Raw genomic sequence first — 22,433 nt, forward strand, 5'->3', positions numbered from 1 at the left:
CCTTCGCTGGGGTCAGTGGAGATGGAAAGCCCTGCAATTATTGCCAAAGGGTCCCGAGATTCAAATATGTACACCAAACACGGGCAGAAGAGTGAAGAAATATCTCTCTTTGACCCAAACACATTTAGACAACTTTCTGGATTTTCATTTATCCTTAGATTTTGCTTATGAAATGCAGAATTTTCAAACATTAGAGAAATACATATCAGAGAGTACAACTTGCTAGTAATTCTACCCTTCAAAGAGAACAAGGTTCCCAACTTGTTTTCCTACTCTTTTTCAAATTTGTGGAGAAACTGTTGTGTTAAATAAAATCAAATTAATTTAAAAGTTACTACATTTATGGTAGATTTCTGTTGTTCCTCAACGAACAGATGCTCAAAATACAAATACTAACATCAGGAGACCCGCAAATTACTGAAGTTAAACATGGGTCCCTATACTTTAAGAAAAGCTAGGAATTTCTGCTCTTGCCTAAAAATTGCAGCAGCTGCGAACTAAAATTTCGTCTCCGTCTCAGTGGAAGCAACACACGCCGTTACACCCTCCGAGGGGCGGTTCTGCGAGGTCAAGAGCTCGTTGGAGGCTGCAGTGAGCAGCAGCCACCGCCTCTCACACACCCGCTGCGTTTTGATAAACAAGGGAGACTCGCGCCCGCTGTCTGTAGAGGAAGGAGGAGCTAGGGGGGCGGGGCCAGGCCCTTGATGTGGGTGGGGCTCGAAAAGCCTTCCTATTGGTGGTTAGCGAAGTGAGGGGATTTGAGAATCTGATTGGTCTGGCCCCCTGTTCATAAGCGGATTGACGACCCCTGGCTCGCCGGGCCGCGCCTCTCGGCGTCGCGCTCCTCCCCTCGCGGGTGGGTGCCGACCCCGAACTGCAGAGCGCGTGCGCGCGCGGCCCCACGCCGCGGCGGATCCCGCCCGCTCCGCCGCGCACACTCGCAATCAGTGGGCGAGCCGGGAGCCGCGGAGGTCACCGCGGGGAGGCGGGGGGGCCGGGCAGCATGGCAGCCTCCTTACGGCTCCGTGGAGCCGCCTCCGGCCTCCGGTTTTGGAGCCGCCGGCAGCGTCCGGCAGTGGCCAACCTTGCAGTGGGTAAGGACCTCGCGCCTTCTCCCCCAGTCCCTCCTCTGGCTGCCCGCTTCTCGCTCCCTGACGGCAGAAGAGGTGTTTTCACGGGAGGCGCTGCGGTTGGATCCGGGCTTAAAACCCCCAATTTTGGCTGGTCCCAAGGCCTGGCCTCTTCTGCGGCTGCCTCTCGCACAGCTAGTGCTTCGTCCCCACTACCCCCGCCCGGGATCCAGATGAATGGCGTTCAGCGTCTTTTTTTCGAGACTTAAGGGGTGGGAAGAGGTGGGGGTAAGGGAGGAGAATTTGGCTCCGGGGCGTGCTTTTTGGAGTTAGGAATCCGAGGACAATTGGAGGGCCCAACCCCAAGGGCGACCGGCCATCTACCCCTGCAACTCCTGGGCTTACAGCTCCCGTTGACCTTTCAACTCCCCCCCCCCCCCCCCCCAGGGTGCACCCTGGCAGGCGAACCTTTGGCATCGGGGCTTGATTTTTGTTTAACCACCTTAATCGCGTAGGATGGTCTTACACAAGTGGTTGTGTTTACAAACCAGGTGACAAGTCCAGTAAAGTTTTAAGTCACTTTTGATTAGCAAGGCGGGCCGCCCCTGCCGCCCTTTCTTTGCACTGCTGTCAAATTATTAACCAAGACACTTTCAGCGTCCTCAAAATTGTGGCCTGAAGCTATTCTGTTCCTTCCCCCGCATACCATTTTAAGTTATGACAGCTAATCATCGGCTTAGGAAGAGGCAGGTTTTAGATCCTCAGAGATCTAATCTTTTGTCAGTTTTCTGGTGAAGAGCTGGAATGAATTAGGGCATCGCAGCAGGATTTAGAAAGTAGTTCTTGATTCTTCTTCATTCTTCCTCATTCCTGCATTTCTACTACACAGTTCTACTAATTGAAAAATTGGTTGATTTGTGGGGATACTGCCATTGTAATAGTGGCAGTAATAGTTCTTTCAATTCATGCTTTCGGTAAGAGTTTGAGAGTTTTAACAATGCATTGTTGAGCAGTTTCATACCCAGGATTTTTTTTTTTTTTTTTAAAGCCTTGGTATTAATTTTTTCTGATCACTTAAAACTGTAGCAGGCTGGGAACTTAGTTCTTAATAGCTCCCCTTCCTCCCGCTGGGTAAAAAACCTAAGAACAGTGAATTTCCTATCTGGCTTGAGACAGGCAGGCTCCATGTGATTCAAGAGAACAGATGTCTGATACAGAATCACCTTAACAAGATACAAACTCACAGAATCTGCTAAACTTGAGTGGAACCACTGTTTGAGCTAACATGTATGTATTGAGCTACAAAAAAAATGCCTCCCACTTTGGAGATACTTAAAAAGTATATGTATTAGTCACTTCTCCACAGTACTAAATGTAGCACCAGTTTTCACATGAATGTGCTGTTCTTTCAGTTTTGATTAGCCAGGGAAGACATATGTGCTGTTTAGTGGTTTTACAAGGTGTTCTAATGATATTTTAATGAACCTTTGATGTACCCTTTAGAGTTATGAAAGTTCTTTCAAAAGGGCCGGAGGCCTAAAACTGTCATACTTGCCTCTAAACTCGATGGGTCTACTTCACAATGCTGGCTAGGCATATAATCTTGTTCTTTAGGTTCTTTGACCCAAAGGTGTATGAATATAGATTGATGATAAATTTTAAATATTTCATTTTTTGGTGATTACTTAAAACTTCAACAATTGTTTTTACTCAGTGGAATTGTTTCAAATGTTTCTGTTAACTTTACTAAATTTACTTTTATGTTAATTTTTTTTTGAAATTGAAGTCTTAAATTTTTTTTTTTAGAGTTTTACGTGCAAATTTAGAGTCTAGGGACATAAAGAAAAAGAACATGTTCAAATAGTAACATTATTTAGTGTTCTGAATTATGTGGGATATTTGTTTCCATATTATGTTTAGGATGGTTATATCATGGATGATACCATTGGAAAGATCCATACAATTTATTTACTAAAAAAAAGAAAAAAAAAAGACCTAAATGTTCCCGATTAATAGCATATCTTAATTTTAAAATGTTTAAAGCATCAAAAAGGAAAAGTAAAAGAAATATTAAGCCGTACATATATTACTATTTTATCACCATTTATTAAAAAGTTTTGTTTTGGGGGGCACCTGGGTGGCTCAGTTAAGCGTCTGACTTGTGCTCAGGTCATGATCTCGCGGTTTGTTACTTCGAGCCCCACGTCGGGCTCTGTGCTGACGGCTCAGAGCCTGGAGCCTGCTTCGGATTCTGTGTCTCCCTCTCTCTGCCCCGCCCCTGCTCACGGTCTGTCTCTCTCTGTCTCTCAATAATAAATAAACGTTAAAAAAAAATTAAAAAAACCCTCCCAATTATAGGTCCTTTGTATTTATTGTGACTCATCAGCATGTACATGGAAAAATAATTTGTATCAGGTCATCTTTTTTTCAACTTTTTTTTTATTTTTGGGACAGAGAGAGACAGAGCATGAACGGGGAAGGGCAGAGAGAGAGAGGGAGACACAGAATTGGAAACAGGCTCCAGGCTCCGAGCTGTCAGCACAGAGCCCGACGCGGGGCTCGAACTCACGGACCGCGAGATCGTGACCTGGCTGAAGTCGGCCGCTTAACCGACTGCGCCACCCAGGCGCCCCTGTATCAGGTCATCTTAAAATGACCACCTAACTAACCAAAGGTGGAATGGGAAAATTAACCAGCATCATGTGCAGAAATGGGAATAATTTTTTAAAATTACTGGCTCTTTTTTGTATGTATGAAATCTATTTTCGGTTTTCAATTTCAAAATATTCTCTATTTTCAAAGGAACACATACTATAAATGAAATATGTGGCATTTTCCCCTTAAACCTCTAGGGTTGTTCACGACACTCTGAAAAGCTCCGTGTTGTCCTTGGACCGAAAGTTGACCTTAGGCTGGTGAGATTACTTAGGGAGGATATGTATTTCTAAAATGTCTTGACTGGGGCGCCTGGGTGGCGCAGTCGGTTAAGTGTCCGACTTCAGCCAGGTCACGATCTCGCGGTCCGTGAGTTCGAGCCCCGCGTCAGGCTCTGGGCTGATGGCTCGCAGCCTGGAGCCTGTTTCCGATTCTGTGTCTCCCTCTCTCTCTGCCCCTCCCCCGTTCATGCTCTGTCTCTCTCTGTCCCAAAAATAAATAAAAAACGTTGAAAAAAAAATAAAAATAAAATGTCTTGACTGAAATGATAAAGGTCTTTGTAGAGTAAGTCACCACCCTTAGTTTGGTAATAGTATTAAAGCAAATAAAATAGTTCGGACATAATATGTGATAGAGTAGGATACAAAGTCGTGTATACCTTATAATCTCACAATATAATGAGGAATTGCCCTTAAAAGACTGGAAGGGCTGCGCAAAATGCTAATAGTGGTTATTTTTCTGTAGTCAGGTAAGCTCTTCCCTTTACCGTGATACTTTTCATATTTTCCAGTTTTCTTCAATTTTTGCATTTTCAAATTTAGAGTAGCCTGGTTTTTGGTAGTACTGAATGTTACCAAGACATGGATAGCTTTGCCCCTGTCTCACTGGAGAAAAAGAACATGACCTATAAATTTATATCTGTGGATTTAGAAACTAATGTTGCCAAATTTTGTAGCTGGTTTCTTTATCATTCAACCAATGTCACCTGTGTATTGTGTTGACTGATTTTCTGCCAGCCCGATTATAGCTTTGGTGTAATTCTGCTGTTTCTACACATTGATGTGTGCGGCTTATTTAAAGGAAGATATATTATTTAAGTTTGAAAGCTTTTAGGGTAATAATTCTATTATACTTATTTGAATTTCTATCTTTTTGGGAGCATATTCTTTTTTTTAACAAAAATGTTTATTTCTTTTGAGAGAGAGAGAGAGAGAGCACACACACATACACACACACACGTGTGAGCGGGCATGGATCAGAAAGTGAGGGAGAGAGAGAATCCCAAACAGGCTCTGTGCTGTCAGCGCAGAGCCCGATATAGGGCTTGATCCATCCCATGAACCGTGAGATCATGACCTGAGTTGAAATTAAGAATCAGGTGCTTAACCAACTGAGCTAGCCAAGCACCCCGGAAGCATATATAAATATTGTCTGAGCACTCCTGATGCTTCATCTTAACTAAGAGCTTCTTTCTTTAGATAGAGAGCATCCCCTAAAATACTCTCTATCCCTTTTTCTAACACTCTGGCCCTCCTTACCTGCTAGGCAAAATGGGAATTTGGCCTAGGACTTGTACCCCAGTGCTGCTGCTTGACTACTGGATAGTGAAAGTAACAAATACTTATTGACTCTCATGTGCCAGTCACCATTTGATGCTTTACATGTATTATCTCAAGCAGTCCTTAAGTATCTTCAGGTAACCTGAACTAGTTACTCTTGTTGATAAAACTTAACGGTTAGAGAAGTTAAGTAACTTGTCAGTTCAAGGGCATACATCTAAGAAGTGACCTTGCCTAGATAGGAACCTAGGTCTTCTAAATTCAGAGTTCTTAAACAGGATCAGTAAATACTCTCTTCTCTTTTGACATTAAATCATATAATTATACTCTCCTTTTCTGTCTTTGCTCCAAGCAAAGGTGAAATGAAGAGAACAACTGAGGCCATAGCTGGGCCTCGACTTGAACAACTTACATCAACACTCTACTTCAGCTCATCCAAAATATCATTGCTAGACATTGCTATACTGTCAATATTTCAAAAGTTGAACTAGTCTTCTGGTTAATATCCGCCCCCCCCCCCATTCTGTTAACCAACATGCCGTATATCATCATCCTTACACTTGGTCCTGTGACCCCCTTTTCTTCCCCCAAGTACATAGACACTTTTCTGCTCCCTCGTTTCGTTAAGTTCCTCTCTAGGTTTGTCTCTATCCAGCTGACACTTCAGACTTATTTATAATCAGGGATTTCAGCAATGCCTTTAACAGCATTCTGGGTATTATTTTTTCTCCACCTCCTGCTCTTATTCTGGGTAACTTCTGTTGTCTGTGACCTGTGTTCTTCTTGGCTGCCACTTAAGTAGTGTTACTGATAGTCACAGAAATTTGCTGATTAGATACAATCCTTTTGCTAATTTCTAGTTCATTCTCTCTTCCATATTCAGATTACTCACAGCATTTCCAAATATTTTATTCAGGGCTGTCAGTCTGTGGAACCAGTCAGATGTAGAGAGATGGCATCACAATGATTGGTTTAGTTATTTTTTTTTTTAAGCTTATTTATTTATTTTGAGAGAGAGAGAACCCAAAGCAGGCTCCACACCGCCAGTGCGAGCCTGATGCAGGGCTTGAACTCACACACCACAAGATCATGACCTGAGTTGAAGCTGGGATTCTTACCTGATTGAGCCACCTAGATATCCCATGATTGGCTTCGGTTATTTGGAACTTGACCCTGGGTCTGGGAGGAAGGGATGTTAGAGAGTCAACCTGCAATGTTTAATGGTTGCTGCAACACATTATCTTTGCTGGATCTACTTTATCACCATCTTTATGTTGTAATTGCTTCAGAACTGACTTTTATCCCCATATGCCCATTTGATGAAACCTCTCTCTAGTCATTCACTAATATAACATTGTTAAACACTCATTATATGCCAATTCATCTATTTTACTTTATTATAAAAGTAGCTACAAAAGTTATATGCACATGGTAAAAACTCAAAAGATTGTAAAAAATAGTCTTTTCTCTAACTCTGACCCATCATTCTACCTCTCTAGATGTAACTACTGTCTCTTACATATTCTTACAGAAATTTAGTAAAAGTTAATGCATATGTATTCTTTTCTCTCCTTGTACATGGTATGTTATTATGTATAATGCTCTTTATCTTTTTTTGGCTAAATGACCTATCCTGGAGAATTTTTCATTATACTTTTAGATAACACATTCTTTTGAACATCTGTATAATCTGTCATTATATCGATTTTCTGTGGGTTATCAAGCGTCCTCTTAGTGTATATTTAGTTTTTATGAATTAAGTGTCCTGTTAATGTGTTTTTAGTTTACAGTTTTTCTGCTGTTACAAATAATACTATGATAAAATACGTTTTTGTGTTCAGAGTTTATATGTAGTATGAGTCAGCAAATTATGGCCTATAGCTGGGCCCCTGTTTTTGTAAATAAAATTGTATTGGAATACAAGCACAATCATTTGTTTATAGCTTGTCTCTGGCTGCTTTAAAACTAGAGTGGATGAGTTGAATAGCTGTGACATAGGCCTCTTGGCCCAGAAAGCTGAATTTTTACCTGATCCTTTAAGAAAAACTGTGCTGAGCCCTCAGTATAGCATAAATTCCTAGACATGGAATTACTGCGTCAGAGTACGTGCATTTTGTTTTTTTTCTTTTTAAAAAAATTTTTTTAATGTTTATTTATTTTTGAGAGAGAGAGAGAGACAGAGCATGAGCAGGGGAGGGGCAGGGAGAGAGGGAGACACAGAATCCGAAGCAGACTCCAGGCTCTGAGCTGTCAGCACAGAGCCCGACAGAGTACATGCATTTTAAATTTAAATTTCATAATAAAATTCAGTTGTAGATCATTTTTTTCAAATTGCCATCCAGCAAGCTAACCTCATATGTAATTCTGCAGTGTGTGTGCATGTTTTCTTCAGTCCTTCCTTGCTAGTAGTCTTACCAGAGAAAGAAATTTGTTCACCTGATAAGTGAAAAACAATATTACATTGCTTTGTTTTATATTATTCCAATTATGATAGAATTGAGTGTACTTTTAAAATTTTGTCATCTACATATTTTCTGTTGTTATTTTGTGATTTTTGTCTACTTTAAAAATGGATTATTCATAATTTTCTTCTAGATTTTAAAGAGCTGCTTGCATATAAACTAAAGTAATGCTATTTCTATTTTGTGTTGCAAGTGTTTTTCCTAGTTATTTCTATTTTGTCATGTTTGTGCTATTTTTTCCATATAGATATGCTAAGTTTTTTTCCCCTTTGTTTTATTATGAAAAGTTTCAAGCAAAGGTATTCAAAGAATAATACCATGTATATCTATGTACTCTTTGCTTAGAGTCAACAATTGCTACCATTTTGCCATATTTGCTTTATTTTTTTCCAAATATATTCATATCCTGTGCTCGCTTCAGCAGCACATATACCAAATATATTCATATCCTGCCTATATCATTTAAAAGTAAAATGCAGATATCATGACACTTCAACCTAAATAACGCAGGGTGAATCTCCGTAGAATAAGGACGGTCTTCTCCATAATGAAACTATCACTGAAGATAATTAGCATTTCCATGACATGCTTTTATATCCATTTCGTATTTAAAATTCCATAATTTTCTTAAGAAGAGTATCTTTTATAGCTTTTTCTTTTCTTTTTTTCCAAATCATGATCCGTTCAAACTTCACCCATTGCATTTGGTTGATGTATCACTTTAATATCTTTTATTTGAGAATTGTCTTGTTTGTTCTGTAAACATGTTGATTTTTTAAAAACAGCTTTATTGCAGGGCACTTGGGTGGCTCAGTCAGTTAAGTGTCTGCCTCTTGATATTGGCACTGGTCATGATCTCATGGTCGTGGGATCAAGCTGTGGCAGGCTCTGTGCTGAGCGTGGAGTGTGCTTTGGATTCTCTCCTCCCTCTCTTTCTGCCCCTCTCCTTCTCATGCTTTCTCTCTCAGTCTCAAAATAAATAAAAACAAACTTAAAAAAACAGCTTTATTGTAATATAGTTGACTTATAATAAACTGTACATACTTAAAGTACACAATTTGATGAGTTTTGACATATGTATTTACCTGTGAAATCATCACCTCAATCAAGATAGTGAACATAGTCGACACTCTTCCAAATTTCCTCCTGTCCCTTTACATACACAAATACTTGTAGTTACATATTTTCACTGGATATAGATTCCTACCTTGACAGTTGTTTCAGTACTTTAAAGATGATGCTGTACTGTGTTCTCACTTGCTTTGTTTCTGACAAGAAATCTGCCTTATCTTTGTTCCTCTGTATATAATATCTTTTCCTCCGGCTGCTTTTGAACATTTAGATTATGATGTATCTTTGTATAGTTGTGTTTAAGTTTCTTCTGTTGGGGTTCATTGAACCTGTTGAATTTTGTGGTGAAGATTTATAGTTTTCATAAAATTTGGACATTTAAAAATTAAAAAAAAAAAATTTATTTTTGAGAGAGAGGAATAGAGTGCGAGTCGGGGAGGGGCAGACAGAGAGGGAGACACAGAATCTGAAGCAGGCTCCAGGCTCTGAGCTGTCAGCACAGAGCCCGTTGTGGAGCTTGAAATCCTGAACCGTGAGATCATGACCTGAGCTGAAGTTGGACGCTTAATTGACTGAGCCACCCAGGCGCCCCAATCATTTTCATCTTACACATGGTCATTTTCATCTTGCAAAATTCAATTTTGGGTCTTTTTGTATCTTCCTATCTCTACTTTTAGAATATATGAACTACAGTTCTTACAACTTTTAATATTCTTGTCCTCTAATTTTAATATCTTTGTCAGTTCAGGGTTGGTTTCTTTTTGACTTCTAAATGTTGACATTCATATGTATATATATATATATATATATATATATATATATATAGATAGATATATATGTACACACACATACACACACACATACATACATATACACACGTATATATACACATCCCAGGCAGGCTCCACACTGTGACCTCAGAGCCCTGACATGGGTCTCGATCTCATGACCATGAGATCATGACCTGAGCTGAAACCAAGAGTCACACGCTTAACCAACTGAGCCATGCAGCCTCCCCTGTTCTTCAGTCTCTTTAACTCTACTCTCATTTGACAGTTTTATCAACTGCCATGATTTTGGTTCTCACCTTAAAGCAGATTGTTACCAAATATGTCTCTTTCTCATTCTACCTCTGAGATGATTATAATTAGTTATAATATTTCTAAGTCTGTGGGACATCTTTCAGCTCATTAACAGTTCACAGTTACTTTAAAATGGAGATGGTCCTTTTTTGATTTCTCCACTTAGGTTATTGATAGCATTATTTTCTTGCTGTCACCTTTGATCTTTTCCTTATTTTAGTCCATAATCCAATCTACTGCTATGTCCTTTTACTTCTTTGAAACATCTTGAAATATTTCTCATTTCTGTCTTTTCTATGGCCACCATCTTTTATTAACTCTGACCTTATTTATGAACTCAATGTTTGCCCCCCCCCCCTTATATGTTTAAATCCTAATCCCCCATGTAATGGTATTAGGAGTTGGGACCTTTGGGAAGTAATTCGGTTCTAAGGGTGGAGACCTAACGAATGGGATTAGTATCCTTAGAGACAATAGAGCTCATCCTCTCACTCTATGCTCTGTACCATTTGAGGATATAAGAAGATGGCCATATACAAGCCAGGAAGTGGGCTCTCTCCAGACACTGGATCTGTTGCCACCTTGATCTTGGATGTTCTGGCTTCCAGAACTGTGAGAAGTAAATGTTAGTTGTTTAAGCCATTCAGTCTATGGTATATTTGTTACAGCAGCTCAAACGGACAAAGACAGACCTATAGTAGTATTACTATTATATTTATGGTAGTCTTTGTATTAGTCCCAATAGTTTATTTTTGCTATTGTTACCCTTGAGGAGACATATCTAGAAAAATGTTGCTAAGGCCGACAGTGTCAAAGAGATTGCTGCCTGTGGCACTACTTCTTGCTTACAAAATATAGTCAGATTGTTTAGCATGCTTCCCAGCCTTCCACATTATGGTTGCATTGTTTGTTTCAATCTTAATTTTTGTTGTTTTGTTTCTTTGTGCATCCTCTAGGAAGAATGGAGGGCAGTGTCGTACAGTGGTTAAAAGTGAAGAACCTAGAGTCAGATTTGACTGGATTTGAGTCTTGGCATTGCAGTTTAGTAAGGTCTTGGGCATTTTATTTAAATTCACTAAGTGTCACGGCTTTCAACTGAAAGGCATAATGATAAGATATGATGACAGTGCTATTTATAAAGTGCTTAGTATCTGGAAAGGGATCAAATTGCCAAGAATATTCATGTTTACTGTTACTAATTTTTTTTCTTGGCTTTCCTATTTCCTTGCATATACTCATGTTCCTTTTTTATATGGCGTTCCCTTCCTTCCTACTCTCCTTTCCATTTGAAATCCTAAAATACTCAGGTCAACTGCTGTCTTCTTTAAGTGCCAACCAGATGAATTCTCCATTATGTCAGCACTGTTTTTTATACTTCATCCTTGACTTTCTTGTATTAGTGTTCATGTACGTAGTTTATTTCCTTTTGGATATTAAGCTTGTTGAAAGCAAGGACTGTATGTCATTGTGTCTCCTGTGGCATCTGGCATGGTTCATCGGAGAGTTGCTTCATATTTGTTGAGTGTGTGAATGAATTGTGGTTCTGCCATACTTATTGTTTGACCTAGAGTGAGGTGCCTGTTAAATGGACTGTCTACAAATCACAGTCTTCCTAATTTCTAATGTTTTTAGTTAAATTACACCTTTCTAAGCTTAATACCATTGTCTGGCACAATAGTTATTAGCATTATTAGTTATCAGTGTTAGAGGTCTCATACAAAGTATACTTCTCATCTATTTAATATCAAAATAAAATTTCAATTAGGTGTCATTTCTCTGTCATTGAACCCCTGGTGGACCAGAAAGTCAGACACAGGACTCCTATTATACCCACTGTGTTAAACTTAGCACTGCTAAGGTGATGCTGCACAAGAATAATGCCCATATTTAACAGAAATGTTAGAGTCAATCATCAAGTGTAGGAATTAAATAAGCTTCTAACCCAAGAAGACCTCTATTTCTTTTTCTTTTCTTTTTTTTTTTAAGATTTTATTTTTAAGTAATCTCTACAATGTGGGGCTTGAACTCACAAGATCCAGATCCAGAGTCACACTCTCCACCAGCTGACCCAGCTAGGTGCCCCGGAAGACCTCTATTTCTTAAGCTTTAGGGCTTCGAATAATTTGCTTTCAGTCAGGCTAATTGCATTTAGATTAAATTGAAGGAAGAGCAGGGATTCATCAGTTGAGAGGACCTGGAACTGAAAGGGTGACAGTGATTAGTTGGTATGCTACGCAGTTTTATCATGGGAGTCTTTGGGAGACAGGAGAAATAAAGCTGGGAATGACCAGGGAAAGGGCGAGTGGAGTTATTTCTTCTCTCAGTAGTCTGGGAGCTTTTCGAGGGCAAGGACTGTATGTGTCTCGCTTCTGTCTATCTTTGAACTCTATCGTAGTATTTCATGCAGTAAATATTTGTTGAGTGGAGTCCTAAATCTAGACATGAAGAAAGAGTGTCTAAGGTTATTTTCATGGCAATGCAAAGTCCCTTTGCTCTCTCTTTCAAAAGGCATTACTTTGAATTGTGTGCCCCAGTATGGTTTCAAAAGGCCTTTTGTGAAAAAAAAAATCAACTGAAACAAAACTTGCATGCAGCTCTTTCAAAACAATTTTTTTTTTCCTATAAATGGAAATGCCACTCCTCTGAAAGTGCATGGAGTTGTTAACCCCAGCCACTGAAACTGTTACCCTTGCCATCTAAGGCCCATGGAAGCATCCCTGTCTTCTTTCCTGGAACCCAATTCATAAACTGGTGACTTAGTTGAAATACATTCTCCTGGGTTTAACATTTTACTAAGATTCTTAAAATACCATTGGAGGGGGTGGTTTCCATCAATGTGGGTGTAGGAAGGTAAAAAACTTCCATTCTTGGACCTTGTCCAAGATAGATGTTTTATTGAATATCTTCAGTGTTTCATACACATTTAAAGGAGATAATATAGATATGGGGAATCTAGAATACTTCATGTAATAGTTAAAGTACTTAACATTTTAGAAATGATAACCTTTTAAAATTTATCGTTGGGGCGCCTGGGTGGCTCAGTCGGTTGGGCGACCGATTTCGGCTCAGGTCATGACCTCACGGTCCGTGAGTTCGAGCCCCGCATCGGGCTCTGTGCTGACAGCTCAGAGCCTGGAGCCTGTTTCAGATTCTGTGTCCCCCTCTCTCTCTGACCCTCCGCCGTTCATGCTCTGTCCCTCTCTGTCTCAAAAATAAATAAATGTAAAAAAAAATTAAAAAAATAAAATAAAATAAAATTTATTGTTAAAAATGATAAAGGGATGTTATAGAGGTAGAAAGCAGGAGAGAGTGCTTGAAACTATGTAGTTATTTCCTGCAGAACTAAATAAGAAGTGTGTCCATACATGGTTGATATCTTTATTCTTTAAAGTTTATTTATTTATTTTGAGAGAGAGAGAGGAAGCAGGGGAGGGGCAGAGAGAGAAGGAGAGAGAGAGAGAATCCCAAGCAAGCTCCACATTATCAGTGCAGAGCCCCTTGTGGGGCTCAAACTCTCAAACCATGAGATCACGACCTGAACGGAGATCAAGAGTCAGATACTTAACTGACTGAGCCACCCAGGTGGCCCCCATGGTTGATGTCTTTAAATGTGATTAGATCATTAGTTTAAAACTAGCATTTAACAAAAAAATTTTTTTAAATAGAAAACGTATAGGGGCGGTTGGCTCAGTCGGTTAAGCATCTGACTTCGGCTCAGGTCATGATCTCACAGTTCGTGAGTTCAAGCCCTGTGTCGGGCTCTGTGCTAACAGCTCAGAGCCTGGAGCCTGCTTTGGTTCTGTGTCTCTCCCTCTGCCCATCTCCAGCTCTCACTCTGCCCCCCTCTCTCTCTTTCAAAAATAAATTCTTAAAAAAATAAAAAAACATTAAAACAAAATAAAAACAACAATTGACTTTCTGATATTGAATGAATGTTTACAATAAAAAAATGTCACTGCCTCTGTTGAAAGTAATTTATTGAAATCAGTGTGTTCTAGGTCAATGGCATCTAAGACTCCAGTTGGATTCATTGGACTGGGCAACATGGGGAATCCAATGGCAAAAAATCTCATGAAACATGGCTATCCACTCATTATTTATGATGTGTTCCCTGATGCATGCAAAGAGTTTCAAGATGCAGGTGAACAGGTAAGGCCTTTTCTTTATATTTGTTCTAGATTTTAATGTTTAAAAATAGGGGTGCCTGGATAGCTTGGTTGGGCGTCCACCTTCGGCTCAGGTCATGGTCTCATGATTCGTGGGTTTGAGCCCCACGTCAGGCTCTGTGCTGACAGCTCAGAGCCTGGAGCCTGCTTGGGATTCTGTGTCTCCCGCTCTCTCTGCCCCTCCCCCACTTGCACTCTGTCTCTCTCAAAAATAAATAAACATTAAAGAAATAAATAAAAATTAAAAATAAATGTATGTTTCAATAAGTGACAACTTAGGAGTATACCCAATGGAATTGTAAACCTATTTCACTGTTGATTTTATACGTATTATGTATTTATTGTTATATATATATAACATATATACATATGTATATGTATATTGTTGTATATGTATATTGTTGTTGTTAACTTTGATCCAACATCGAAGTGTGCAACAAAGATTGAGGGGGATCTATTCTTGGGCAGGTGACTTGGAGTGTTTCCCAGGTTAGGTCAAAGGGGCTTCCTTTGGCTATGTGTTAGTTTTCTTTCAGTAGCATTATGGACTGTGCTGTGAAACCAGATAGTTTGGTGGAAATAGCTTCCTATGTTATTGAGGGCACAATTTGTCTTAGGACAAGAATAGGCTTAGGTGTTATCATCAATAGCCAAATTACGGAAAAAGCCCAAATGTCCATCAACTGATGAATGGATAAAGAAGATGTGGTGTATATACATATACATACACAATGGAAATACTTGTCATTGATTTAAAAGAATGAGATCTTGTCATTTACAACAACGTGGATGGAACTGGATGGTATTAGGCAAAGCTAAATGAGTCAGAGAAAGATATATGATTTCACTTATATGTAGAATTTGAGAAACTTAACAGATGACCATACAGGAAGGGAAGGAAAATGAGAGAAAAACAGAGGGGGAGGCAAAACATGAGACACTCATAAATACAGAGAACAAACTGAGGGTTGATGGGGGTGGGGTTTTGGGGGGGAGGGGGAAATGGGGGATGGGCATTGAGGAGGGCACTTGGGATGAACACTGGTGTTGTATGCAAGTGACGAATCATGGGAATCTACTCCTGAAGCCAGGATAATACTGTATGTTAGGTAACTTGAGACTAAACTTAAACAAAATAAATAACTTCGCAATAAAGAAAAAATAGGCTTAGGGATAGGAAACCTAGTTTGAATCCCAGCTTAGATACTTCCCTGCTGTCTTAGTGGGGGCAAGTTAGTTCACCTCCGCTGATTTCCTCATCTGTAAAATGGGAATGTAGACAACCTATGTCATTAGAGTATGAGGCTTAAAGGAGAGAATATATGTGAATGTACTTCATAAATATTTTATGGCAGCACTTTATGAATAAATATGTTATTGGCCATAAGCCAGGAGACAGCCTAGAAACACTGTGTGCCCTAATGGATTACAGAGCTGAGTTAGGACAGACCTCTAGTGTTTTGTTTTTAGGCTATCATTTCAAGAATATTTGGACTAGAATATATCCTGTTAGATGATAGCATCCACTGGTCAGGTCTTATTTGGATTTGTTAAAGTTTATTGATAACTCACGTGACGGGAGATCATGTATTAGTAACATGAATTTGGAGTTTTGTTTTTTGAGATATGAAGGAAATTCTTGTACAAGTTGTAGAGTGGTAACTAAGGGCTGAGTGTCATCCCAGAATTGGGAGAGTACTAAAAATTTCCTGAGAGATACAGAAAACAGTGAGAGGAAGAATAAAATTAAACAGCTCACTTCTGGATGACAGACTTGATGGAAATGCCAAGAAATGTAATGCTTATGCACAGAGCAAGTTTAGGTTTCCAGAGATTTCTACCTTAGGGCAGCACACACAGGTCGAATACCTACTCTAGCCGTGCACATAGTGCTGTGGAGAATGAAACAGGTTGAGTTGGATGTGGCAGGGTATTAGGTGCGTCTCAGGTGGCCAGACTAAATAATAGGACAGGGGAGTTCCTTTAAAATTGTGTTTGGACTTTAATAAAGTACTGAAGCAGTTTTTGATGAGGAACGAATAATTAACTGTTAAGAGTCCTTTCGTTTCACACAGGAACTATAAAAATATTGTAGATAATCTTTGCTTACCTCCAAACAGAAATGGCATAGACTGAAATGAAAAGTCACAGAGACAGGATCTCTCAGATCCCTAAATAGAAACGAGAAGATTCTAGGACAGAGACTAGTCATTGGATTTTCCTTTACCCCACCCTCTTCCTTGAGATATATAAGTGGGTGTGAGGAAGGAAAGAAGATGGATTCTGGGCAGCTACTCCTCCCAGATTAGTGAAGAGTGAAGACTTGCCTCAGCCTCTTGTCTGTAGCTCCCGTCCCTGCCCCCGGCACACGGTGGGAAAAGTTCTGTGGATGGTTCACACTGAGGCAACAGCCCGAAAGAGAGAATGCTCTGTTCCCACATCTTCTCTCCCTCACATCTCAGGTTCCCCTAAGACCTTGGTTCTGTGAGGTCCTCTGAGTGTTGATTGTAAGAGCAGTGGACGGTAGGAGAATGTGAAACTTCAGTGAATGAAAGGAGAAAGATAAAGGCTAAGAAAGCTTTGGGCCTGAGAGGAAAATACCATGCCATAATAAAATGAAGACGTTTGTTGATAAGTGATTTGTGCCGGCAGCCTAAACAACATTTTGAATGGTGGCAGTGTCCTTTGAACAAGTGTGATTTCCTAAGAGCACTACTTTGAAAGGTAATGTTAATATGAACGAATAAGTTCTGGTATATTGAAGTGTCAGTGTTATTATTTCATAGCTATATTTAAATTTGTAAAATGTCGGGCAAAAGAAAAAATGAGTTTCATTCTGCTACTAAAAAAGCAAAGGCCAGATTTGGAACGGGATGGAAAAATGTAGGTGAAAATCTTGAAACTTCTTGCCGCCGTGCACAACAGTGTAACGGAAGGTTTAATGGTTCAACAGTTCAGAGCCTATTTGTGTTGACGCTTCCGTTTTCAGAACACGTGTCCCCTGCCTTTCTCCCAATATTGCTGTATCAGGTGAAGCTGATAAAATGGCAGCCAAAGAAAACAAGTCCTCCCCACGCCCCCCCCCCCCCCCCGTCCCACCCCCCACAAAGATTGCACAGACTGGCTAATTGGTTTCTAATGTTGACTGTGCTTTCAATGGGAAATTTGCAGGGAGAGAAAGTCCCAAAATAGAGATATCTGGATCAAAAAGCAACCAGCTGGTTCTAACGATCTTTGGATATTTCCTCGAAGAAGTGCTTTTTCTTTTTTAAAAAGCAAAAAGTGGGGATTTGGCATTTGATGTAACCTAGAGTTGGGCGAGTGGTCCGAGGCACAGTCGAATTTTGGGCACAGGTGTAACCAGATTCCTTTCTGTCTGCCTCTTGTCTCTGCTTTGCTCAGCGGCTCACCCCTCTCCTCAAGGTGCAAGATGGACACCTGCTGTATCAGCTGAAGCAATGCTCTAGAATGTTCTGATCCTGCTTCAAGCCTTAGCTAGTGGTAGAAGGGTTATGAAGGAACCCTAGATGGGTTATGAAGGAAATAAAAACTTGACATGATAAAAATCTTTGACATGTTTGATGGTATTTAATCAATGTATTTGTGCCTTTAAATGTTAACCTATTCTAGGGGTGCCTGGCTGGCTCAGTCGGTAGAGCATGAGACTCTTGATCTTGGGGTCATGAGTTCAAGCCCCACGTTGGGCACAGAGTTCATTAAAATAAAAAAAGTTTGGGGCGCCTGGGTGGCTCAGTCGGTAGAGCGTCCGACTTCGGATCAGGTCACGATCTCACGGTTCATGAGTTCGAGCCCCACGTCAGGCTCTGTGCTGTCAGTTCAGAGCCTGGAGCCTGCTTCGGATTCTGTGTCTCCCTCTCTCTCTGCCCCTTCCCCGCTCACGCTCTGTCCCTCTCTGTCTCTCAAAAATGAATAAACATTAAAAAAAAATTTATAAAATAAAAAAAGGTTGACCTATTTTGAAAGGGCATTTATAATTGGTTAAATATGTTATTTGTGGTCATTTCCATAAAAATGTGGGTATTCCTCTTTCAGTATCCTTTTATCATATCCCTATTTCTGTTGGAAACTCAGGTTTAACCTATAATGATGCATCATTTCAGCTTTTAGAATCTTTTATGAGAATGTAACCCATGGTAGTTATCAAGCTTTTGTATGTTAGAAATCATGAATTGATAAATTGTGAATTCAGTGATATAAAAATATAAACCCTGGAGGGTTTAAGCTCTGCCTGGGCTTAAATCTCGGCTCTACTATATGCTGGCTGTGTGACTTTGGACAGATTATTTATTTAACCTCTCTCTGCTTAAATTTCCTCATATTATAAAATGGGGATAATAACACTACCTTTTTAGTCCTGGAGAACCTGACACATAGAAAGTGCTGTCTTTGCTGTCGTTATGGTGGTTGTTATATCTCTACCGTTTTGGTGTCATCACTGAGTCCAGAGTGCTTTGGAAGAGAGCTAGAGACATATTTTTAAATGAAAGAATGATGGAAAAAAATTCAAACCGAACTAGGAGATAAAGTGAGTTGACAGCATCCCAGGTTAAGGATATATTCTGGTCTGTTCCTTCCGTCCCACTTTTATTTTGCAAAAGATACTGATTTCTCTTTTTAAGCAGTAGCATCAAGGGCATATGACTTGTGCTTCATTTTCATTTTTGTTGTCTAGGAATTTCCTTGGAGATGCTGCTGATCTATGCCAAAAGGCTTGGGACTTATATCATTTCTGTGTGCATTTTCTGCTGGATGAACGAGGCTTAATTAGATGGTCTCTTCTTTTGTTTTCTCTTTAAAAACTTGGACACTTCATCTTGTTATTCCTGGGTTGTAAGGCCGAGCATGTTTGGTTAAGTAATTCTCTTGGGATGTAAGCTGGCATCCAGTCGGTTCTTGTTAAATGAGAACTTTAAAAGCCTCTTGCTGAGTGGGCTCCATCATGGTTGACCAAATGTTTCAAGATGTAGGCACAAACTGTTTTTGTCAGTTTTTCAAGTGTAGTGTAATTTTGAAGTAACAGTATGCTTTTCTATTTGGAAAGATTAAAAAACGCGGAGTGAATGGTTGTCTGCTTCCGATGGTTATGTGAAGAGGAGGTGCTGTTCCTTTAGATTACTCTGGGCCTACATGCTTTCATCCTCCCTCCTTCCCCCAACCCAGCAAAGCAGATTTTGTCTTTAATTCATCCCTTCTTCTATGCATTACATACCATTACATGCCATTGATGGGTCCTGGCATACAGATGAATCTAAATCCAGAGAAATAGGCGACAAAAATTATTTTTTAAAAAAACATTTTTAAAAATTTAATTAATTGATTTATTTTTTAAATTTACACCCAAATTAGTTAGCATATAGTGCAACAATGATTTCAGGAGTAGATTCCTTAATGCCCCTTACCCATTTAACCCATCCCCTCTCCCACAACCCCTCCAGTAACCCTCTGTTTGTTCTCCATATTTAAGAGTCTCTTCTGTTTTGTCCCCCTCCGTGTTTTTATATTATTTTTGTTTGCCTTCCCTTATGTTCATCTGATTTGTCTCTTAAAGTCCTCATGTGAGTGAAGTCATATGATATTTGTCTTTCTCTGACTAATTTCACTTAGCATAATACCTTCCGGTTCCATCCATGTAGTTGCAAATGGCAAATTTCATTCTTTTTGATTGCCAAGTAATACTCCATTGTATGTATGTATATATATATATATATATATATATATATATATATATATACCACATTATCTTTATCCATTCATCCATCAGTGGATATGTGGGCTCTTTCCATACTTTGGCTGTTGTCGATAGTGCTGCTGTAAGCACTGGGCTGCATGTGTCCCTTTGAAACAGCACCCCTGTATCCCTTGGATAAATACCTAGTAGTGTAATTGCTGGGTTGTAGGGTATTTCCATACTGTTTTCCAGAGTGGCTGCACCAGCTTGCATTCCCAGGCGACAAAAATTCTTAAAGACTAAAGATATTGTGATACGCATGGGAACAACTCTCCTATACTTAAAATTGAGATAATGGAAAAATGGAGACATCCTAATTCATAATAATTTAAGAGTGAGGCAGTTGGAATTAGCAAGAGATCTGTCTACATGGTTATGGCAGGGCAGAGCCATGGCCCAGAGTCAGACAGGGAGGTGTAGAAGCATCTTGCTAATAATGCTGGACCTTTGTACTGACCACTGTAGATGCAGCCTATCCAACCTCTCCCACAGAGGCTATACCTTCCAAGAACCTAAGGTTACTAAGTGTGAAAATTTCTTTGCCTAAGTTTCCTTTCTACTCTGGGATAGAAACCCTTAAAGAGAACCCAAATCACTATTCTTGTAGATTCAGAAACTGAAGCCAGAGAGGTTAAGTTATCTGCGCAAAGTCACACATTGGCTTAGTGGCTGAGCTGCAACTAAACCTGGGTCTCTTGGGGTGCCTGGGTGGCTCAGTCAGTTAAGCATCCAACATCGGCTCAGGTCATGGTCTCACGGGTGGTGGGTTCAAGCCCCTTGTCAGGCTCTGTGCTGACAGCTCAGGGCCTAGAGTCTGCCTTGGATTCTGTGTCTCCCTTTTTCTCTGCCCCTCTGTCGCCCTCTCTCTCTCTCCCTCAAATAAATAATAAACATTAAAAAAAATTTAAACTTGGGTCTCTAGCTTCCCAAATTAGTGTTCCTTTCAGTGATCCATGCTGTCTTTGCTTATCCATTCAGTTAGTAAATGTAATTGAAGGGACTCTAATTAGTTTGGCTCCTAAAGACTTCTGTGGTTAGTGTCAGACTGGCAACAAGGTTTGTCGTCCCCCCCGCCCGCCCCTCAGCTTTTGAGTCATGGCCAAATTTTGTCAATTATTTCAGAGGCTTGAAGACATCACGTGGAAGTCAAGATGATTTGAATAGCTGGACACACATGTCTGTCTATCTGTCTGATAAACACGCCCTCTGTAGTGCAAATTAGAGACTGTTATAATGTACCAAATGTAGATAGTCATTAGATACGGAGCAGTTGTGGCCAGTGCAGTGGTGACATTCCAGCTATCCGTATCATTGTGTGTTTTTTCCGGACCTGTGAGCTTTGACACCACTTTCCTATATAATTGAGGGGTTAGCAGTACTCTGGCAACCCAGGCATCCCAAGAAGCAGATGCTAGGGATGCAGGGGGCTGATTGGGCACCCCATGCACTTGGCAGTTGCATGAATAGGCACTGCCAGTTCATGGGTATGAGAAGCTTGGAGGTGTGAAGTACATTTAGATCTGTGAACTAATTGTTGGTGTCCCTGAGGGCACCTCTCAAGGAGTTGTCTAGGTGAAATCGACTTTCCTTCAATGGAAGAGACTCACCGAATTCCTAAGGGAGAGTCTGAAATTGACTCTTAGACCTCAGGGCTTACCGCAGTCCCTGAAAGATCAAGAGAGTTGGAGCTGATCATGGAAGGAAAGGCCACTGAAAGGTATGCCATCGTCTTGCACTGTTTGTATTACTTCATTTAAGGAGGGATGAACAGAGGAGGCTGTCTGTGGAACCCGTCTTTTTGATGCAGTCCAGGAGTAGAGAAATAGGACTCCTACAGCTTTTCCTTTTTTTATACTCATCTTCCTGAGCTGTTTTTCTTGAGTACACTTGAACCGTTTGCCAGCAAAGAGTCTCCTTCTTTTGAATCTCAGCATTTGGGCGTAGGAAAGGTTTTTACGTAACTGGAGTATTTCTTCATAATTGCGTGGAAAAAAAGTTTTCTTTCAGAACTTTTAGGGCAAATCCTGATGAGGTATCAAAATGTACATGTTGAATGTGCTGCACTGTAGACTCTAAAATGCCATATTGCCTTTAGAATGAAACACTGGAAGAGAGAGAATATCTGTTTTTTTGTCTTGGGGTGTGAGATATTTTATGTTATCATTTGATATTAATATACAGAATGCTAGGATACTTGACCGCCTGCAATTTTAAAATAGGACTTAGGAAATTATGTTAAAACTGCATCTAGAATTTGATTTAGGAGCTAATAGTCTTCTAGGGAAAATTGGATTGTGGTCACTTCTAGCTCACAATATTGAAATCACACACTGCCTTCCCATTCTTTCCCTCTCATCAACTGCACATCAAAGACGAAAAGAAAGCATTAGGTATAATTCTGCCATACGCAAAACAGAGGCATTCCCATTTCCAGGATGCTTACGTTTCCTTCATGTTTCCTAGCAGAAAATATGTCCATTTTTAATACATATGTACACCATTCTACAGAGAAATCTGCAGTTATCCCCCTGGTAGCCGTTTGTCTTTTTTTAAAGAGAGAAAAACCTTTAGAGGAGCTTTTGTCACAATTGGGGTGGTGGATTCTTCCTGTTAAAGGAG

At 40.0% G+C, this 22,433-nt stretch overlaps 1 protein-coding gene and 1 non-coding gene across 2 annotated transcripts in view; both read left to right on the forward strand.

The window, feature by feature from the left end:
- The first annotated feature begins 868 nt into the window (after positions 1–868).
- Positions 869–22,433, forward strand: part of HIBADH (3-hydroxyisobutyrate dehydrogenase) — a 111,023-nt gene continuing 89,458 nt past the window's right edge. The window contains exons 1-2 of the mRNA XM_058724749.1: positions 869–1,094; positions 13,888–14,048. Of these exons, the coding sequence (XP_058580732.1) occupies positions 1,004–1,094; positions 13,888–14,048 (252 nt within the window). The 5' untranslated portion in view covers positions 869–1,003. The remainder of the gene's footprint in view (positions 1,095–13,887; positions 14,049–22,433) is intronic.
- On the forward strand, positions 17,700–17,772 carry TRNAK-CUU (transfer RNA lysine (anticodon CUU)). The gene has a single exon. It is a non-coding gene; the product is annotated as a tRNA-Lys (tRNA).

Source organism: Neofelis nebulosa, chromosome 4 (assembly GCF_028018385.1).
Source record: "Neofelis nebulosa isolate mNeoNeb1 chromosome 4, mNeoNeb1.pri, whole genome shotgun sequence".
Lineage (NCBI taxonomy): Eukaryota > Metazoa > Chordata > Mammalia > Carnivora > Felidae > Neofelis > Neofelis nebulosa.